Below are 20,223 nucleotides of genomic sequence, written 5' to 3'. Positions count from 1 at the left end.
GGGCAGCATAACGTCATCTCTTATTTAGAGAATTCAGTCGTTTTTTTTCCTCCACACCACGTATCTTATTACGCATGTCATTAACTAAACAAAAGGACGCATTTTACATTTAATTTGCATTGTGGCTGAGCACCTTTAAAGGTATTAAATAGTTATTAAATGGGTCCTTTTTGGATGCCTCAGCGGTTTGGGCTGACTGATCGCAGCTTTAACGTTGCACTCTGCAACTTCTTGGTCTCGCAATTAGATAAGAATCCTATTTATAGAAATCAATTTCACGCAAGACAAATTGAAATTATAAAATTAATGGTGTGCAAGTGGTCTAATGTTAATTATTTAATCTGTTGGAGCACAGATAGTCTGCTTTTCCTACTTCCACAAATTGATGCAAAATCTAATTATTTGTAGCCAGGTAGGAGGTTGATCACTACTGTAGTCTTTTGATTTATTTGAAGCAATTAGGCGATTCTGTAAATTTAAATGCGTCTGCAGTTTTCCGCAAGTGTTGGAGGAGACGGTGGAAAAATGCTCTGATAGTTGATAAAAAAAAAAAAGCTACATTTTGGTCATTGTTATTCGAAAACATATATTACGCTCTGCTCCCTTATATTTTGGTTCTGAGTTCTTTTTTTTATGGCGGTTGGCAAGCAACGTAAATTCTGAGTTTTGTTTGGGTCTGTTGATTTAAGGCAGATATGACCACCGATCAAACGTTATGGTGACCTTTTGATGGATCGTTACATGAGGCATACTGTCCTCCGTAAATGTCGGAAAAAACGACAAAAATTCAAAGGGACAAAAATCCATAGAAAAATATATTTAAAAATAAGATTAGCCAAAACAATTCACATAAGTAAGAGTCAAGGAAATTACAGTTTCCTAACATAGCGCCCTCTACAGCTCATACCGCCTTTCAGGCAGTTTCAACAGCCACTGAACGCAGCACTTGACTGGTTGTTCAGCATGGAAAGAAAAGGTAACGTTGCTAACTAAACCAAAATGCTTTTTACTGGTTGAACCTGTTACTCTCAACACATTAGCATTAGACGCTTATCGCTGATTAATTGCTGCTTAAATAGATTTAGCAAATGTTAAACAAACTACGTAACTGCCGGTATAGAGTAAAAGTACCATGCGCTCTGCTATGTGTTTTCTGTGGTAACATTATGTTAGCTTTAGCTTCACATGATTGGGCACGGTTTGTCCCAATATGTTTTGTTATCGCTGTCTGTGAGAAAATATAAGTCATACCTTGACAAATGCTTAAAAATAATGAAAGGACTGTTTGTGGTGATTAGTATTTTCACAGCGAAACGTTCGAAGTTGCTGTTAGCTAAATTAACAATACCCACAATACACCGCTAAGCCAAGTAACCTGCTAACTGCATAGTTTCTCATTTTGCCGTCATTGTGAATTTTGTTACACCTCAGAAAAGTAGTTAATCTTTTTACTGAGATCTGGAGTAATGGCTCGGGAAAAACGCGGACTCGTGTTATCTCTGTCACACAAACATAACAGCGTGATTTTGTCTCAGACCTGTTTTCTATAAGCTTTCTTTTTTTTCTTTTTAGTTCTCGCGATCCAAGCGAGGAAGAAGAGGACGAAGCCGAGGAAACCTGGCAAAAAGTAACCGGAAAACTTCCTTTTTTATTTATTTACACATAATGGGTTTCTTTACTCTGTTCAGAAGGCAGAGCAGGAAGTTTAGTAAGCTCTTTGTAATCACAACAGACAGGGAAACTCAGGTGCGCCTAAATAATTTTAATATTTTCCAAAAGTGACGCCCCCCCAAACAATCAGTTTATAAAGAGAAAAGGATGTAGATTCATTGCACATAGTTTGATATACTTCAACAGGGTATTTCTGTCCGCTTTAATGAGTATGACACTAATGAAAACTGCCAGTTTAGTTTCTCACTGGATGTTAAATTCTTTTAAGTCCTGCTGAAAAATAAAATGAGCATCACCTTAGAGGGAGCAGAGGGAAGACTGCAACACTCTGAGTCACTGTAAAATGACATTGCTGACTTTAAACTTGACTAAAACGCAGTGGACTAACATGGCTTCCCACATTATTGCTCAAACATCACACCAGACCTCAAACAACTCAGATGCGGTGCCATTCTGATCTTCTTCTAGACTCTTGAGACCTTGATTTCCACACAAAAAGAAACATTTATTTTTATCTGAACAGAACATTTGGACAACGACACAGCAGTCCAGTGTTTTTTTTCTCATTATCCCAGTTAAGGCATCTCTGATGTCTTTAGTTCAGGAGTGATGAAATACGAGGAACAGAACAATAGTAGTTCAGGATACATTTGTGTGTGTGTGTGTGTGTGTTAGTGATGGATTTTAAAACACAGACTCTCCCACAAACTCTTGACAGAACTTTGCTTCCTCTCAAAGCTGTTGTTATTCTTGTCCACTTTTTTTTTTTTTTTTTTTTTAACCATTCATTTTCCTTCCACTCAACTTTCCATTTATATGTTTGCATTCAGCCAAACAACTGATTACACCTCCTTGTTGAGGGCATGGAGAGTGTTTGCTGGACCAATTCAGTAGCCTCTATGTGATTGTAGTTTATAGCATAAAAAGTCTATATAAAAATATTTTTATTGGGTTTATGTAATATCTAATCTTCCAAGATGAGGAATTTTAACTGTATTAATAAAAACCTGATTTAATGTTTATAATATAGGTGTGTAACTTTTCAATTACATTTAGATTTATTGAAATACGCTTGTATTCGTTGTGCTCCAGGTTAGCTGTTTTTCTTGATTATGTTTGGTAACAGATGACAGTAGATCTAAAGGGATATATATATATATATATGTATATATATATATATATATATATATATATATATATATATAGAGAGAGAGAGAGAGCACATAGTATACAGTTAAAACAAAGCTTTCAGTTTACCACTTATTGTTTCATTTTAAAGTGTCGCTCCATGTTGTTGGAAACTGTCCAACGACATGCAGCTTTGGAGCTTGTGGAGCGAAAACATCCCAAAGCATCCTGCTCTGCTTCTGGACTCATAATTTTCTCAAATAATATTGCAACAGTATTGCCATTCCTCTCCCCACACTACTAACATGCGAAACAGCGATTGGATTGCATTTTTAATTGAAAATATATATTTTTTTTTGTTATGAATAGCTGGAGGCAGACTAGAGTTATTCAGCCTCCCTCTAAGGCTTCTCCTGCCCCCTGCTCTTTCCCTCCCACTCGCTGTTTTTGTGCCTGCTGTGGCGAAAGGGACTCCGCAACAGCCAGAGTGCATTCAAAGAGCTGCGGGTGAATAGTGCAGACCTCATCACAACTGAGGCTAGACCTATCTCCGAACACCTAGTTTTTGGCCTTTCCGGTCAGTGTTTAAGACAAAAGAAAATCGACAGCGTTGTGTCTTCTCTGTCATGTGGCTCCTGGACTGGATCTTCTCCATCAATACAGCTGTGGTGAAACTTGCCAGTGGGCTGACATGGAAGTGAGTGGCTTTTATGCATGCATTTGGAGGAGAAACCAGTCGAAGAAGTTAAAAATTTCATCTTGTTTTTGTTGGAGCTGTGATGGTTTACGCTGAGCCTGACATGGCTTAATACTAGGATGATGTATTTTCTCATTCAGGAGCTTTGACAGACGGCTGCAGCCTCACTGATCACCTCATTACCTGCTTATGTATTCTGCTTGGTGTGGGAGAACAGGACTGATTGTGTCTCTTGCGGATTTTTGCCTCCAGCTTTTCAAAGAGCATATTTTATTAAAAAAAAATTTTCACATCCCTGGGATAAAAAAAAGCCCACCTGTTTCTTTAACCTCCCTGCTTCAAATTTTTATCAATGCAGTTTTAGCTCAGGCGGAGACGTAGGAGTACGCCGAGTTTCTACTGGTGCTATTGCTCCGTGTTATGTTTAGCTTTCATCTCTGCTGCTTCTCTCCCAGCACTAGCTGTGTGTGTGTGTGTTTTTTTTTTTTTATTATGTAACCCATCAACTCTTTTCTCATCTGCAGCACTCGACAGCACCAGATCCGTACACTGCAGGTTTCGCACAACCTCTTTCTCCCTTTTCATTCCTGTTTGTTGTAGAAATATTAATATGTTTGCCCTGATTTGCATTATTATTATTGTTATTTTAAGGAGCTGATGGATGTAAACGTTGGTTTAAACATTGGTTTGTGTTTAACAAAGAGCTGTTGTTTTTATGAACCTAGTTGACCCTCTGTGGAGTTAGGCGTCTCTGTTTTGATTGCTCTGGTTCCAGTATGATGCAAGTTGAGGTCAACGTGGAAATCGATTTGATCCCAATTTTCTTTTTAAGGTTTGCATGATGTTGTTTTGAGCCTCCCTCTATTCCTTCAGTGAGGCTTGGAGTGCTGAATGGCAATGCTTTATTACCACCTTCATTTACACTTTGTGTGCATCGTACCGTCATTCTGCTTGTCAGGCACTTTGTATTGATTTTACTAGAAGGGAGGGGAGGCGGGACAGCAGTGTTTCTGGTTCAGCTCCATCATCAGGAGCAAAGTCTTCTTCTGCACCTTGTTTTTTTTTTTGTCCTACTTCTCTGATCTGAGTGTGGCCGAATGGCTTTGAAAGCAGGAGATGGCAACACGCTCTGATGTCGCATGTTTTCCAGAGTTGTGGATATGTTAAGAGGTTGTGAGTTAGTTTTGCCATTTTATCCCTGATTGGGGTTGATCAATCTTATTAGAAGAAGTGCAAGTTCAGCTTGAACAAGAACTACTTCTAAGTTTTACACAGGGTAAAACTGAGTCAGTTTGTTTTCATAGTTCACCAACTATTCTGAACTAAATTCACAGAGCAGCCTGAATAAGTTCTGTATTTAAAAAAGTAAGTCTATATAAATGTTTATCCCATAATGATGTGGAGATCCAGTTAGCACATCATTTAGCTCATGACATGGCCTTTGCCAGCTTTTTGAATTTTTTTATTCTCATTTTTTCTTTGCTCACACAAACCGTATTTTGTTTTTCTCTAAACATTCAGGATGTGGTTTACTAAATCAGCTGACAAAAAAAAAAAAAAAATCTGTGCCCTCTAAGACTCCAATTTAAAGACATCATATGTGCTGTTACTTTGTCTCTGCCGTATCTGCAATTCCTCTTTTATTTACGGTACTCCCTGCCTGCAGCGGGCTCAGTGCACCAATCACACACACTGAGATGCAAACAAAGAAACTCATAGTCTGCGTGTGTGTGTAACAGCCTGACACACACACAGCGGTCACCAAGCTCGTGGCTTCAAGGGGAAATGCTGTTGCTCTTTTCTGCATAAAAAGTGTTGTTCACCAAGAAAATAAGTTTTACATATTTCCTTCTGTTCTTGATAGAGCAGCTTTTGGTAAAACCCAAATAAAATGTATTTAGTTAAAAAAAAAACCCACAATTGTTGGGTTCAAAGTGCCAAAATCTTGGGTTACTGATAAAATGTCAGTGTTTCCATTCTTGCTTGAGAAGAGCAAGTTTAGACAAAAGGGAAATGAAATATTTTAGTTTGTAGTCTTACGTGATTGTTTACAAAAATCCCATCATTAAAGGGAGAAAATTTATTTAAAGGGTGAAAGTCATATATAAAGAATTTTCTTTTTGACTCATTTGCTAGTGCTACAATTGTTGATGCCACTAACTTTTTTTTTTTGCTGATCTATGATGCTGTGGGTCTCTCATGTAGACTTTTATCCCCACAAAATAAGTGTGCAACATAAAAGTTGCATACCTTCAACTAATTGAGCAATTGGATGACGACCTGTCAAAAAAGTTCTTTGAAAGCGTGCACAGTGGCTGTCCATTGCGTTTCTCTTGAAAATACATGCGAGTTGGATTTCTTCTGAGAAATATTTCAAGATATGTGAGGTGAAACACATAAAGTAAGACCTGTCAGGGTTTGAAAAGCCCACTCTGGGTCCGGATTGGAGGGAAGCTGTGTATTTCTTGCTCATTAAGCTAATAAAGGCCACGCATTGAAGTTGGTGGCGATGGACTGTGGGGGCAGAGGAGGACGGTGTTTGGTCAGATCAGCAGGGGCACTGATGTCGCACCTCACCTGCAATGCAGTGCTGGGCTCTTTCCCCCAATCATCTTCCAGCTGTCAGCGAGAGAGGGGCGGGGCCAAAAGCTGACGACAGCCAAGGAGAGATCTCGGTCAGACGGAGCGACGGAGAGGCAGTGACTGTGGGAGAGAGCAGAAAGTGAGCCAGAATCGCAGCATGTAGTGGAAGCCTGCAGTTTGGGACTCGGTCTGCAGCTCAGCCTCGCCACATCTCGCCTTCCCACGCTCCTCCTCTCTTCTCTCCCCCTCCTGCTGTCTCCTTGGCTTTTCAGTCATCAGCTCCGACTGCTTTTGTTGCCTCCTCTCTACTTTTCCACTTCTGAACCTCCGTCACATTTTGCTCTTCGGGTGAATGGAGTGAGAGGCTTTTTCAGTACCTGGTCTTCCTCCTCGCTTCTCGTCCCATGGGCATTCGTGCATCTTGCAGGTAGGACGCGTGTTGTTGTTGTTGTTGTGGTGGGTTGAAGAGCTGTAGCACCCTTCAGGCTTTGGCTGTCAGAAAGAGGAAGGGTACAAGTATCTTCAGTGTTGCAGAAGTCCTTGAAGTACCCTGGTGTGTTGTGTGGTTAGGAGGCATTGAACTGTCTCCTCTAAGTAGAAATAACAGGTGACAAAGTCTCTAACTTACATCAGACACACCTTGGAAAATCACAATTGTGATGTTTTGGCATCAATTATCTGATAGCTGTGATGTAAACATCTGAATTCGCCTGTCTTCGTAGTCTGTACTCTGTTTCCTTGGGCACTGGTTTAGAGGGGGATTTTATGTTTTAATAATACCCTACACAGATTAATTTACTAGAAAATTTCCGAAACGATAAATGAATCCTGTGTTTTACGTCTGTAAGAGAAGAATGGTTATGTTTTATTCAGAACTACCGGTACCTGTCACGTCAGATTACCGCCATGATTTATCTTTTGCTTCCGTCCTGCAGAGGTGTGCTGTCCTCCAGTGCAAGGACACCACCGTCCCACTCACTCACTCACTCACTCACTCACTCACTCACTCACTCACTCACTCACTCACTCACTCACTCACTCACTCACTCACTCACTCACTCACTCACTCACTCACTCAGTGGCTGCAGTTGACATCATGTCCTCACTTACTCTGGAATTTACTGCAGCAGGAATTTTAAGAAGACATAAGGTGTTTGGTCTAATAATAATGGGTGCTGTTGTGTAGATGCTGAGGTGATGCAGGGGTTTGGGTGGTCGCCATAGCGATAATAGATTCTAAAGTATTAAAATGTGTTAACAATCTGGTCACATAGAGGTAGATTGAAGTCATCTGACTTCAATCTGCAACTTAGATTTGAGTCTTTTTCAAAGTCCTCAGACTTGACTTGGACTCTAACGGCTGTAGACTCAACTTACACTTGAGGTCAGAACTTGAGTCTCCTGAACAATCTTTACTTTATCTCTTAATCAGGAGCGAAAGTAAGGCTGATCTTTAACATTTAATTATATTGTGTAGAAGTGTCTCCCTCATTATGAAATCACTTCCAGTTCGTCAAAAAGAATTTGTGTTTTTTAAAATTTTCTTTCAAAAATAAAATCTACCAAGCCTTGCTCTTTATTTGGTAATAAATCACATATCTTGGAAGACTTAGATTTTGAGTGCAGATTTTGTACCTCATTTCAAAATAACCTCCGATTAGACTCTGTCATCAGGAGAAGAAAATACTGTCAACTTTGTATGATGCACTAAAGTAAAGGAGTGAATAATTCAAGCAAAGGGGTTAACAGGTGAAATCTGTTGTGCCACAATTAGATGACACAACTAGACGAAGGCCTCTTAAGAATGTCATTTGGTCTATGTACTTATGTTTGTTTTTAAAAAAAAATTTTTTTTTATTGTATAAGAACTACTTTCTGTGTATCAGGTTACACATTTGTCAATAATTCACTAAATGAAGTGATCTAGTGCTTATTTTAAGGCATCTTGTTGATCTCTCCATCACTGATGGTCCAGACCTCCCGGTACTGTTCTCAGCATGCTGTTTGTTGTCGTCCAATCAGGCCAGAGCCTCATGGTCGCGGCGGGGCGTCTCTGCAGGGTCAGGGAGAAGCTCCCCATCCGGAGCAGGATGAGGAGATCCTGGGCTCCGACGACGACGAACAGGAGGATCCCAACGATTACTGCAGGGGTAGGGTCTCTTTTGATCTTCAGAAATCACTTCTGCATCTGCATGATGAAATGAAACAGATTCCAACTTGTCAGAGGACAATTATTTTGAAATTGAAATAATATTTTATAAAATGTTCGTGATTGATTAAGCTGCTGGACTGACGAAAGCAATTTTTAGTCTTTATTGATGGATTTCTGCTGACTCTTGACTTTTAAACCAGAGAACAGTCTGTTGTACTTTCTGGTCTAATTATCAATTTTCCTTTGACTCAGACAACAAACTGTCTCCTTATACGCGCCCTCTCTTCAACTTTCTGTCCATTTTTTTTTTTTTTTATTAGTTCTGAGCTGTTGGTTTACTTGGATCAGAACTATGGGCAAAGATAATAAACTGGAGAAAGTAAAGTGATTTTGCCCACACCAAGTAACACATCATGGCTCCTACACTGTCTGGAATTTGATTTCCACCTCGTCTTGGTCCTTTCTTGGTTCCCAAAAACAAACATCTAAAGTTTATGAGCCTTTGTCTTTCCTTTTATTCTTCTTCCTGCCAAAAGTCACTCCTTCTTTCCATCCTTTCTTTGTTCCCTCACTAATTTTCTTTTTTCCTTCTGTTGTTCCATCCACAGCTCTGGCCCCATTTCATTCATTTGGTAATTGTGGCCTGCCTCTGTCCCTTCCTTGTGTCCCACATTCTTTCTGTATGTCTATCTCTTCATCCTTCCTTTAATGTCTGTTTTCGTCCAGTTTCCATAAATAGAGCCTTCCCGATTCAGAGGTTTTATTCATAAAATCCCACTAAACTGGATTTTTAAAAAAATGGATTCTAGTTGTTTTAATCCAAATATAAGTTAAACACACTACTCCTGATTTTTACCACACATGGAAACCACAACATAATTTCACCTGGTCTTCCATTTTGCGTATGTGTTTGTTCAGGTGGATATCATCATGTGAAGATTGGCGACCTGTTCAATGGAAGATACCATGTGATCCGTAAGCTGGGGTGGGGTCACTTCTCCACCGTGTGGCTGGCCTGGGACATCCAGTAAGTCTGCTCATCAGTTTAAGGAAAGAGAAATAAAAATGAGCAGGACTCATTTTTACATGCTGGTTAGCAGGTTCAGGATTTATTTGTAAGCAGTTGTCTTAAATTCACACAAAGAAAAATTAGGGAATTTGACAAAACTTTAGGGTTTGTCACAGAAACTAGAAGCTGGAGTGGCTGCCTGTTCTGCCAGCGAGAGTCAGTGCATTGTTTCTTAGAAACTGGGGCTTCAGATACAGAAATGCCGCCGCGCCCAAGCTGAGCATGTTTTGGTTGCAAGTGGAAGAACCAGTAGGAATGACTAAGTGCTGTTAAGACGGATATGATTTTTTTTTAAAAATGTTTGTAATAGAAACAGCTGCTGGACTGCTTTCATCATTCCAGCAGCTTTCATCAGGAAGAATGGGTTTTGTGTCTAAGGAAACATTTTCATAAGTAGAAGTAGTCCAGTACTGTGTGCTTGTAGGCTAATGACATTCTGTACAAACCATCAGAAGTGCTAATAAATAATATATACCTGCAACTTTCTGTTTTGTATGGGCAGCAGCCATATTGTACTTTGAACTCTGGGTGGCTCAGAGGCGTCCAACTTTCTACTTCAGAGTTCAGGCAGTTTTTTATTTTTTATTTTTTTGCAGGCTGAAAATATGACCCAATATTGTCCTATTAGTTTCCACTTCATTTTAGTTATAGGTGTCACTTTATTATGACACTTAATTTTTTTTTTGTGCATATTTCTAATGTATTGTATTTTTATTTTGTTTTTTTTTTTCTCAGGGAGAAGCGATTTGTGGCCATGAAGGTTGTAAAAAGTGCTGAACATTACACAGAGACTGCTCTGGATGAAATCAAGCTGCTGAAATCTGTAAGGAACAAAGAAACAGTGTATACTTTATTCAAGCAAAATGAATCTGCTGTTTTTCTTTGCCATCTGTTTTAGTTTAATTAGGCTTAATTTTGCTTATTTTCTCTAGACCATAAATTTACCTATACTATTATTTATTTGAACAATTTAATGTGATTGAAGAAAAGTGAGATGCACATCTTTCTCTACAGTATTTGTAAACATTTGGTGAAAATGTATACGTTCAACCTAATATTATCACTTATGCTCCACTTTGTGACGTTCCCACGTTCCTCATTGATGATTTCCAGGTGAGAAACACGGATCCCAAAGATCCCAACAGAGAGAAAGTGGTGCAGCTGCTAGACGACTTCAAGATTTCTGGGATGAATGGAACTCGTATCCTCTACTTAATAATGAATCTGCCACTGATTGTTACAGATAATTAAAGGCTGCAGATCTCTAATAATTTTATACCGAGGTTTCCTTTACTTGGAGTTCTTCAGATGTGTGTATGGTGTTTGAAGTCCTGGGCTACCACCTTCTGAAGTGGATTATAAAATCAAATTATCAAGGCCTGCCCCAGCCTTGTGTGAAAAGCATCATACGACAGGTAGGGAATTGCAACGCTCAAAATGTGGTTGAGCAAATCTAAAAGTAATCCTTGTTACAAAACATTCACATATATCGCACCAGGCGTTTCCCCCTGGAATACATTTGAACACATTTTATCCAGAAAACGCTTCGTTATCATCCGACTCTTCTGCAGGTTTTGCAGGGCCTAGACTACCTCCACGCCAAGTGTAAAATCATTCATACAGACATCAAGCCTGAAAACATTCTGCTGACTGTCAACGAGCCCTACATTAAGAAGATGGCTGCCGAGGCGACACAATGGCAGAAGTCTGGTGCTCCACCTCCATCTGGATCTGCAGGTCACCATTTCTTATGTTTCACACGTCAACAAAAATGTGGACCCATCGACTTATAATGAATGAGGAGGAGCTTTAAATCAAAACTAGTTATTAACACGTTTCGATCAATCAATCAAATTTTATATGTATAGCACCTTTCAGCAACAAGGCATTTCAAAGTGCCTTACATCAAAAAAAGACAAAATTACAAAGTCACACAGTCATCAACATTACATTTTGCACATCAGGTTATTGATTAGTGTTTCATGATTAAGTTTCAAAAGCAACTCTAAACAGCTGGGTTTTTAGTCTAGATTTAAAGGCACTCAGTGTTTCAGCTGTTTTACAGTTTTATGAATGTTTGTTCCAGATTTGTGGTGCATGGAATCTGAATGCTGCTGCTCCTCATTTGGTGAGAACGCGAGCAGCAGGGTTCTGGATCAGCTGCAGCTGACTGAATCTTTTTTTTTTTTTTTTTAGGCAGACCTGTGAAGACAATGTTGCAGTAATCAATGCGACAAATAATTGTTTTCTTTTTTTTTTTTACAATCCAACCACAAACTTCAGTTTATTTTAATGGGATTTTATGCCACAGTCCAGACGTCCCTTTGTCCAACCAGTGGAGCTGGGAACCACTGCGATAGACCACTGTACTGTTTTATTTGTAAAACTGACATTCGTTGAGCAAACATGTGGAAACTTCTCTGGTATAAAATTCTCTTGTAGGGCCCAAGCAATTTTTGGGCGCTACTTAATCAATAACATCCAATATAATAAAATATTTGTCCAGCATCAATATTTTCATCAATGTAACTTTTGTTTCAGTTTTTGTGGTCTCTGATTTCTTAACCAAAGTTATTTTTCTACACATATTATTGGTTTTCTAAGGAAGTGGCATAGTTTGTAGTGGTGCTGTATTTGATGATATTGCGTGTTTTGAGTAAAAAGCTGCTTCTAATAAAAGCGGCGAGCTGAGCTCCGTCTCGCTATGAGTCACCACTGGATTGGTTGCGGCCGTCATCGACTCACTCAGAGACGTTTATGAGACTCTGAGCCTCCACAGAGGCAGTGCGTTAGCAGAACCCAGCCACCAGAACAAAAATACTCACTATAGAACGACTATGAATGTGCTGTGCATCACTCAACATTACTACCCTTTGATGTTTCCCTTCTCCTGCAGTGAGTACAGCGCCGGCACCCAAAACGGTAAGTTTCTCTCCCTTTTATTGTGTTCGTATATTGTGATGTGACAATTTCTCAGAACATGGGGCGTTAAATGTGACTGGAGTACTGCGTGTCCTCCATTCGTAGATGGCCAAAATGTCAAAGAATAAGAAAAAGAAGATGAAGAAAAAGCAAAAGAAACAAGCAGAGCTGCTGGAGAAGAGGATTCAGGAGATGGAAGGCGGTGCCATGCCTGATGCTGCAGAGGAAGATGACGACGATGATGACGAGACTAATGAAGATACGTCCTCAGCTACTGTTCCTGTCTCTCCGACACTGCAAGACGGTGCTAACCACACAAGCACAGGTGAATAATGGATTTGAATCTGGTGTTATTTTGAATCTCAGTCATATGCTCTTCCGGCAGCTCCACAAGTCTGTTTAGGAGCTGCTCTGCTGAATTTATCAGAAATGTATTATTGGCTAAAACGGGCTTCTAGAGAGTCTGGAAATCTCCACAATATTATATATATATGTAAGGCCAGATGAACTTTGACACCACTGTCAAGCCTTTTGGAGCCCAGTAATTAGTTTTTTCATCCTTCATATTTCATCATAGGAGTTCTGGGTGAAGAACTGTGTTATTAGAAGTCTTATTAAATGAAATAAACCCTTTTTTTTGCCACAGACTCCACTCCCGACGAGCAGCCTCCTCTGACGCCTCAGCTAGGTCATCAGAAAGTGGGCGCAACGGAGGAGGAGAACCGAATGGAGATCAACTGCAACGGCCATTCCTCCTCACTGGACAACAAGGACAGTTCAGAAAAACAAGGGACCAAGGAGTCTGCGGAGGAGCAGGAGGACCAACAGAATGCAAACCAACCTGAAAACAATGCAGAGACTCCAGATTCTATATGTAACAAAGAGGAGCATGAAACCTGTGACGCCTCACCTGCAGTGGCCGATCCCGCCTCAGAGCCTCTCCCTGCTTCCTTAAGCTCCGACGTCGCCGTGGAGCCAAACGACGGAGAAAGACAGGAGAAAAAGATGGAGGACATGGACACTCAAGGGGAGAACAAAAAAGAGTGTGAGGAAGAGGACAGCCAGAGTGGTTAGTTGCAGAACAGATATTGGTTTTCCCTTTAAGCTTACTTTACTACATTTTCAAGATTTGACTAAATTCATCTTGCTCGTGCTGTTTCTCTACGGAAACAGCTGAATTTTATTAGAAAAATATTCACTGTTTATATTGAAAGTCTCAAGTGCACTCCCTTATCTGTTGAAAACTACAAACCTGGGATAAACTCCATCAATATGAAGAAAATGTAAAATGAATATGCTGTATTATTCTTTTCTTTAAAGACAAAACAAAACTACATCCCATAATTAATGCAGATGTAAACCAGATTGTAGTTTAATGTGTAAATCAATGCACATTAAGCTATATTTCACTGTGGTTAGAAACAGCTTGCTGATGTTCTAAACTGTGTGGGTTGAATCCAGTCAGACCACTGCATTATGAATGTGTTATTTTCTAGTCTTCACACATTAAATCAAATCCCCCACTGTAACTTTAACTTTCTAATGAATGCAAACTGCAAACACTTTGCAGCAAAAGCTTCCTCCGAGTTCCAGTCTGTAAAATTCCTGGACATGTTTTTATGTAATCTGTGGTGATGGAGAGGACTCGGTGCCAGTCTCTCTCTCTCTCATGTTTTTGTCTGATTTCTGACTCCGCTCTGTGCCAGGCTCCGCAGGCAGTTTGTTGGTAAACCCCCTGGATCCTCTTAACGCCGACAAGCTACAGGTCAAGATCGCTGACCTTGGCAATGCCTGCTGGGTGGTGAGTAAAAATATGCATCCAACAGCAACAAGGCAGCTTCTTGTAGGTGTTAGTGGGCGGGGCCTCTACTGGTCAGTCTTCATCGTGTAATTTGTCAGAAATCAAGCCATTCTTTAAATGTACCTCAACATGCTTTCTGTCCATTATAAGCGTTTTGAGTCTTTATTATTATTATTATTATTATTATCTTGTAGCTCATCTGTTCATTTTGGCATCTGTGAATTTTACTGAGATGTCGGCATTGTTTTTGCAGCACAAACATTTTACAGATGACATCCAGACACGGCAATACCGTTCGCTGGAGGTTCTGATCGGAGCTGGCTACAGCACTCCGGCAGACATCTGGAGCACCGCCTGCATGGTAAAACACAAACACAGGACCGCTGCATGGACAGTGCAATGAAAGCTGGATACTTTCTGTTAAGGTTACAGCAACCTGTTGATAGAGAAAGGCTGCTGTAACTTTAAAGGGAAAAGCCTTGAAAGTTAATTCTGCAGCATTGACTTTTAGTGTTTATATTATTTATTGGAACCCAGAGAAACGGGAAGTAATGCATTAATTTGTTATTTCTGAACATATTGGCTTAAAATAGTTGAGTATTACAATGAATGCTTTGGTTCCTTTGATTCCATTGGAAATATTAGAGGCATAAATAATTTTTGTAAAGAATGAATTTTTTTTTTTTTATGGGATTTTATTCATCCATTCATAATTGTAGCTACATATATATATATATGTGTGTGTGTAACTGTTTCATTGTCTTTTAGCAGGAAACCTTCTGGTATATAAAGTTTTCAGAAACACAAAAACCAAAATAGAATAAAGTCTTGCCTGGTATAACTGTAATTAAACCCTCCTTAATTCTGGATGTGTGTTTTGTGTTCGTCAGGCCTTCGAGCTTGCTACCGGAGATTATCTGTTTGAACCGCACTCTGGAGAGGACTACTCTAGAGATGAAGGTTGGTTCAGAAAACAGGAGTTCCTTTACAAATGGCTGCCAGGTTTAAGTGTCAGAACTGGATTCAAATTGGGATCTGAAGTACATAAAACCTAAAACTTTTAAGAGTTGTGACTAGTCGGAAACAATAAAGCGAAGATATATTTATTCTATGAGATTCAGTTCTTTCTTTTCCACATAAAGAACTTTGCAAACATTATTTATACCCCTTTAGCTTTTACACCGTATTCCAAATTATTATGCAAATTGGATTTAAATGTCATAAAGATTAAATTTTTTGTTGTGTTGTTAAATTTATAGATGGTATTGTGTATCAGGGCTCTTTGAATTACTATAGTTAATTTCAGAAAGCTGGGTTGATTAGTTTGTCTAGTGAGCTCAATTAAAGGAAATCTTCTTCAGAAGGATGTTCCACATTATTAAACAGACCACAGGTTTCAAGCGATATGGGAAAGAGAAAGGATCTCCGCTGACAAAAATCATCAGATAGTGTAGTGCCGAATGACAAGGTATGAAAACATTGGATATTTAGGGCGTGCTGTGGTGGCGCAGGGGGTTAGCACGCCCCATGTTTGGAGGTCTTAGTCCTCGATGCAGACGTCGCAGGTTCGACTTCCGGTCCCAACGACCTTTACCGCATGTCTTCCCCTCTTTCCTGTCTGCCTACTGTCGCAAAAATACGAGCCACTAGCGCCACAAAAACTCTTAGAAGAAAAAAAAAAAAAAAACTGAAGCGTTATTGTACTATGAAGAGATTTGTGGCTGATTCAGAACAAAGATGGGTTTGTACAGATAAAGGCATAATGAGGAAGGTTTCTGTTTATCAGATTAAGAGAATGAAGGTTATGTTAAATTATATTCATGGATCAAAATTGACCTTTTTTAGTCAGGACTGGTTAAAATTTTCTATATGAATGTATGTGTATATATATATATATATATATCAATGCAGGACTAGTGAGTGTGAGAACCACTATCCAAGACGAGACATCCAAGATCCATAGATACATCAGGGACAAAGCCTCAACAGACAATGTGCTCAGTGAATGTCTCAAACAATGGGGAACAGAACCTGAGGTGCCGGAGGAACCATCATGGGAGGACAAGCCCCTGCATGGGATGTACCACCGGCAAATAACCGAAGTGGCTGACATCAGAAAGTCCTACCAATGGCTGGAAAAAGCTGGACTGAAGGACAGCACAGAGGCCCTCATCATGGCCGCCCAGGAACAGGCCCTAAACACCAGAGCAATTGAGGCCCAGATCTACCACACCAGACAAGACCCAAGGTGTAGGTTGTGCAAGGAGGCCCCTGAGACAGTCCAACACATAACAGCAGGGTGCAAGATACTGGCAGGGAAAGAATACATGGAACGACACAACCAAGTGGCAGGCATAGTGTACAGAAACATCTGTGCAGAATATGGACTGGAACCCCCAAGATCAAAGTGGGAAACACCCCCGAAGGTAGTGGAGAATGACCGAGCTAAGATCCTGTGGGACTTCCAGATCCAGACAGACAAAATGGTGAGGGCGAACCAACCAGACATAGTCGTGGTGGATAAACAACAGAGGAAAGCCGTTGTGGTGGATGTGGCAATACCAAGTGACTGCAACATCAGGAAAAAGGAGCATGAAAAACTAGAGAAATACCAGGGCCTAAGGGAGGAACTGGAGAGGGCCTGGAAGGTGAAGACCACAGTGGTGCCTGTGGTCATCGGGACCCTCGGGGCAGTCACCCCCAAACTGGAACAGTGGCTACAACAGATCCCAGGAACAACATCAGACATCTCAGTCCAGAAATGTGCAGTCCTAGGCACAGCCAAGATACTCATGCAGAACCCTCAAGCTCCCAGGCCTCTGGTAGAGGACCCGAGCTAAGAGGAAGAAGAATCACCACCCGCGGTGGGTGAGAAGGGAATTTTTATTTTTTATATATATATATATATATATATATATATATATATATATATATAGGAGAGAAGGAGGCAGAGGACTAGTGAGTGTGAGAACCACTATCCAAGACGAGACATCCAAGATCCATAGATACATCAGGGACAAAGCCTCAACAGACAATGTGCTCAGTGAATGTCTCAAACAATGGGGAACAGAAGCTGAGGTGCCGGAGGAACCATCATGGGAGGACAAGCCCCTGCATGGGATGTACCACCGCAACAACCGAAGTGGCTGACATCAGAAAATCCTACCAATGGCTGGAAAAAGCTGGACTGAAGGACAGCACAGAGGCCCTCATCATGGCCGCCCAGGAACAGGCCCTAAACACCAGAGCAATTGAGGCCCAGATCTACCGCACCAGACAAGACCCAAGGTGTAGGTTGTGCAAGGAGGCCCCTGAGACAGTCCAACACATAACAGCAGGGTGCAAGGTACTGGCAGGGAAAGAATACATGGAACGACACAACCAAGTGGCAGGCATAGTGTACAGAAACATCTGTGCAGAATATGGACTGGAACCCCCAAGATCAAAGTGGGAAACACCCCCGAAGGTAGTGGAGAATGACCGAGCTAAGATCCTGTGGGACTTCCAGATCCAGACAGACAAAATGGTGAGGGCGAACCAACCAGACATAGTCGTGGTGGATAAACAACAGAGGAAAGCCGTTGTGGTGGATGTGGCAATACCAAGCGACTGCAACATCAGGAAAAAGGAGCATGAGAAACTAGAGAAATACCAGGGCCTAAGGGAGGAACTGGAGAGGGCCTGGAAGGTGAAGACCACAGTGGTGCCTGTGGTCATCGGGACCCTCGGGGCAGTCACCCCCAAACTGGAACAGTGGCTACAACAGATCCCAGGAACAACATCAGACATCTCAGTCCAGAAATGTGCAGTCCTAGGCACAGCCAAGATACTGCGCAGAACCCTCAAGCTCCCAGGCCTCTGGTAGAGGACCCGAGCTAAGAGGAAGAAGAATCACCACCCGCGGTGGGTGAGAAGGGAATTTTTTTTATATATATATATATATATATATATATATATATATATATATATATATATATATATATTCTTCCACTAAACAATCAGGCCCAGTTTAATCCGATTGGGTTTCCCTTCTTGGTGTTGTGGTTCTGTTTCTATAGCATCTTTTTCTGATTGAAACCATGTTTTGTTTTTTGTTTCTTTACTTTCAGTTGTTCTATTTTGTGTCGATCGCTTCAAAAAAAACAATTCCCTTAAAATACATTTAAGTTTGTGGGGGAAAAAAAAAAAAAAGTTGAGGGGTTGCAATTCCTTTTTATGGAGCTTCATATTTGATGATTCTTGTCGCCTGTACTCACCGTGTGTTTCTGCTCCCTGCAGATCACATAGCGCTCATCATTGAACTGCTTGGCAAGGTTCCTCGGAAGCTGATCGTGGCGGGCAAATACTGCAAGGAGTTTTTCACCAAGAAAGGTAAACGCACCCTCCAGCTGTCTGCTGGAGAGCTGCTTCCCCTTTCCCTTTGAAACATCCTCAGTTATTTGGAGAGGAGATGCTATTTCAGGCTAAGCATGTGACGCCTCGAAGGGAGCAGCCAGCTGCTCCGCTCAGGACAGAACCTGCAAAAACTAGATGAAGCTCAGCTCTGTGAAGGTCCACCGAGATTGAATCTTATGAAACATGTTTCTCCCAGGCGACCTGCGACACATCACCAAGCTGAAGCCGTGGGGGCTGTTCGACGTCCTGGTGGAGAAGTATGAGTGGTCCAAGGAGGAGGCCCACTCCTTCAGCAGCTTCCTGCTGCCCATGCTGGACCTGGTGCCTGAACGGAGGGCCACGGCGGCCCAGTGCCTCTCCCATCCATGGCTCTCCTCCTAAAGCCTGCACACCGCCGCCATTTTTATATATCGTGACCGAACCCAGCCAGCAAATTCATTCATGTTTGAGAGCAGGACCCTCATGGTTGCCAGTACATCCCAACGATGGAGAGAAAAGCAGTCGAGGCTTTGTCACTAATTGGAAAACGTTCAATAACGCCCCACACTTGTACTTAGAATCAATTGGCATTTATTTTTTTATTATTTTCTGAGTGCAGGTGTATCGCTGGTGCACATTTTTTTCTCTCTTCATGACCTGAAATTTGCACTTTTCTGACACAAACAGAAGTGAAAGAAGCTTTGTGAAACAGTAATCCACTGGGTGTCGTATAGTTGAGCCAAATCTTTGCCAGTCATCATGTGCCAGCTTTTACACTTTTTGGCCTAAGACTTTGTTCAGTTTGTTCCTGCAGAGTGCTTATCAGATTAAAAAGTTACCATTGAATTTAAGAACAGTCTTAAGATTTATCATCGCCAACAACAAAAGAAAGAAAAAAAATTGTTATTTTTTTCCACATTTTTACACAAACACCTCCACAGAATAAGACATTTAACAGTGTGCATCAGTGACAGTTGTCCAAAAATACACTGACAACCAGGCTTTTTTTTTTATTTTTTATTTTTATTCTTGAGTGATTGTCAAGGTTCTGCATTACTTTGCATTTTTTCGGCATTTGAGGGTGATGGGATGGGACAGCTCTGCAGACGGTTTATAAACACTGGCATACTTTGAATCCAGCCACACATGGATAAGGAACCAGCGCTCAGTACGTTGTACCAAAGAGTTTGGCTTGACGCAGGTTCTGAACAAGACACTGAGTAGCAAAGGAGGCTTTATCCGAAGGGCTTAAAACCTTTTTTCATTCTGTGTGATCAGGCAATAAATTTAGCTTCTACTGTGCAAGACTTTTACTTCCCCCTCCATGAATGTGCTGGTTTAACAAAAGATTGTACTAATTGCAGATATTATTTTATTGCTTTGACTTTCTTCACAGTTGTCATATGTTTAATGATGCAAGTTTCTTATCTCCATGTCTTCCGTCTTTATTTCTTCCTGTAGAATATCAGAATAAACACTTTTCCAAATTAGTTTGTCTTGTGAGGTGAAGGTTTTTAGTAACTCCTTACAAAAAAAACCCCAAAACAATGAACAATACACTCACAACAAACGTGAGTGTATTTTGTGGTGTTTAATGTGATAGCCCAACAAAGAGTAGTAGTAGAATAATAATGTTGAATGAATATGACAGACATTTCCCTACGTTTTTATAAATGGCAATCAGATTATTTTGGGGTGCCTTTATGCTGCCAATATTACATCTCTACCAGCTTCTAAAACTTTTTTCTGCTAATAATTTTTCCCCTCCTGAGCTGTGGATCTGTACAGCTCCTCCCGAGGTAAATATATTGGAGAGTCTTGTATAC

At 40.7% G+C, this 20,223-nt stretch overlaps 1 protein-coding gene across 2 annotated transcripts; it reads left to right on the top strand.

Annotated features, from left to right (window-relative positions):
* Positions 1 to 775: 775 nt before the first annotated feature.
* Positions 776 to 19,887, top strand: srpk1b (SRSF protein kinase 1b). 2 transcript variants are annotated; one of them, XM_044123459.1, is made up of 16 exons: positions 776 to 976; positions 1,573 to 1,627; positions 8,102 to 8,229; positions 9,150 to 9,258; positions 10,036 to 10,123; positions 10,414 to 10,501; positions 10,609 to 10,715; positions 10,872 to 11,037; positions 12,197 to 12,222; positions 12,328 to 12,547; positions 12,869 to 13,291; positions 13,929 to 14,023; positions 14,277 to 14,384; positions 14,914 to 14,983; positions 18,302 to 18,394; positions 18,615 to 19,887. In XM_044123459.1, exons 1-16 carry the CDS (start codon positions 964 to 966, stop codon positions 18,797 to 18,799), a joined length of 1,974 nt encoding a protein of 657 aa, XP_043979394.1. In that variant the 5' UTR covers positions 776 to 963; the 3' UTR covers positions 18,800 to 19,887. The 2 variants fall into 2 exon arrangements, with proteins under 2 accessions (XP_043979394.1, XP_043979396.1); XM_044123461.1 differs by lacking the exons at positions 776 to 976; positions 1,573 to 1,627 and adding an exon at positions 6,176 to 6,506.
* The last annotated feature ends 336 nt before the right edge of the window (positions 19,888 to 20,223 follow it).

Source organism: Gambusia affinis, linkage group LG07 (genome assembly GCF_019740435.1).
Source record: "Gambusia affinis linkage group LG07, SWU_Gaff_1.0, whole genome shotgun sequence".
In the NCBI taxonomy this organism is placed as follows: Eukaryota; Metazoa; Chordata; class Actinopteri; order Cyprinodontiformes; family Poeciliidae; genus Gambusia; species Gambusia affinis.
Note: the sequence above shows the minus strand (reverse complement) of the source record. Positions and strands in the feature narration are given on the sequence as shown.

Bases quoted from the DNA above. Each gene is read 5' to 3' on its own strand.
- srpk1b (XM_044123459.1), top strand. The intron at 1,628-8,101 runs GTAACCGGAAAA...TCGTCCAATCAG, and splicing joins CCGAGGAAACCTGGCAAAAA to GCCAGAGCCTCATGGTCGCG. The intron at 14,385-14,913 runs GTAAAACACAAA...TGTGTTCGTCAG, and splicing joins TCTGGAGCACCGCCTGCATG to GCCTTCGAGCTTGCTACCGG.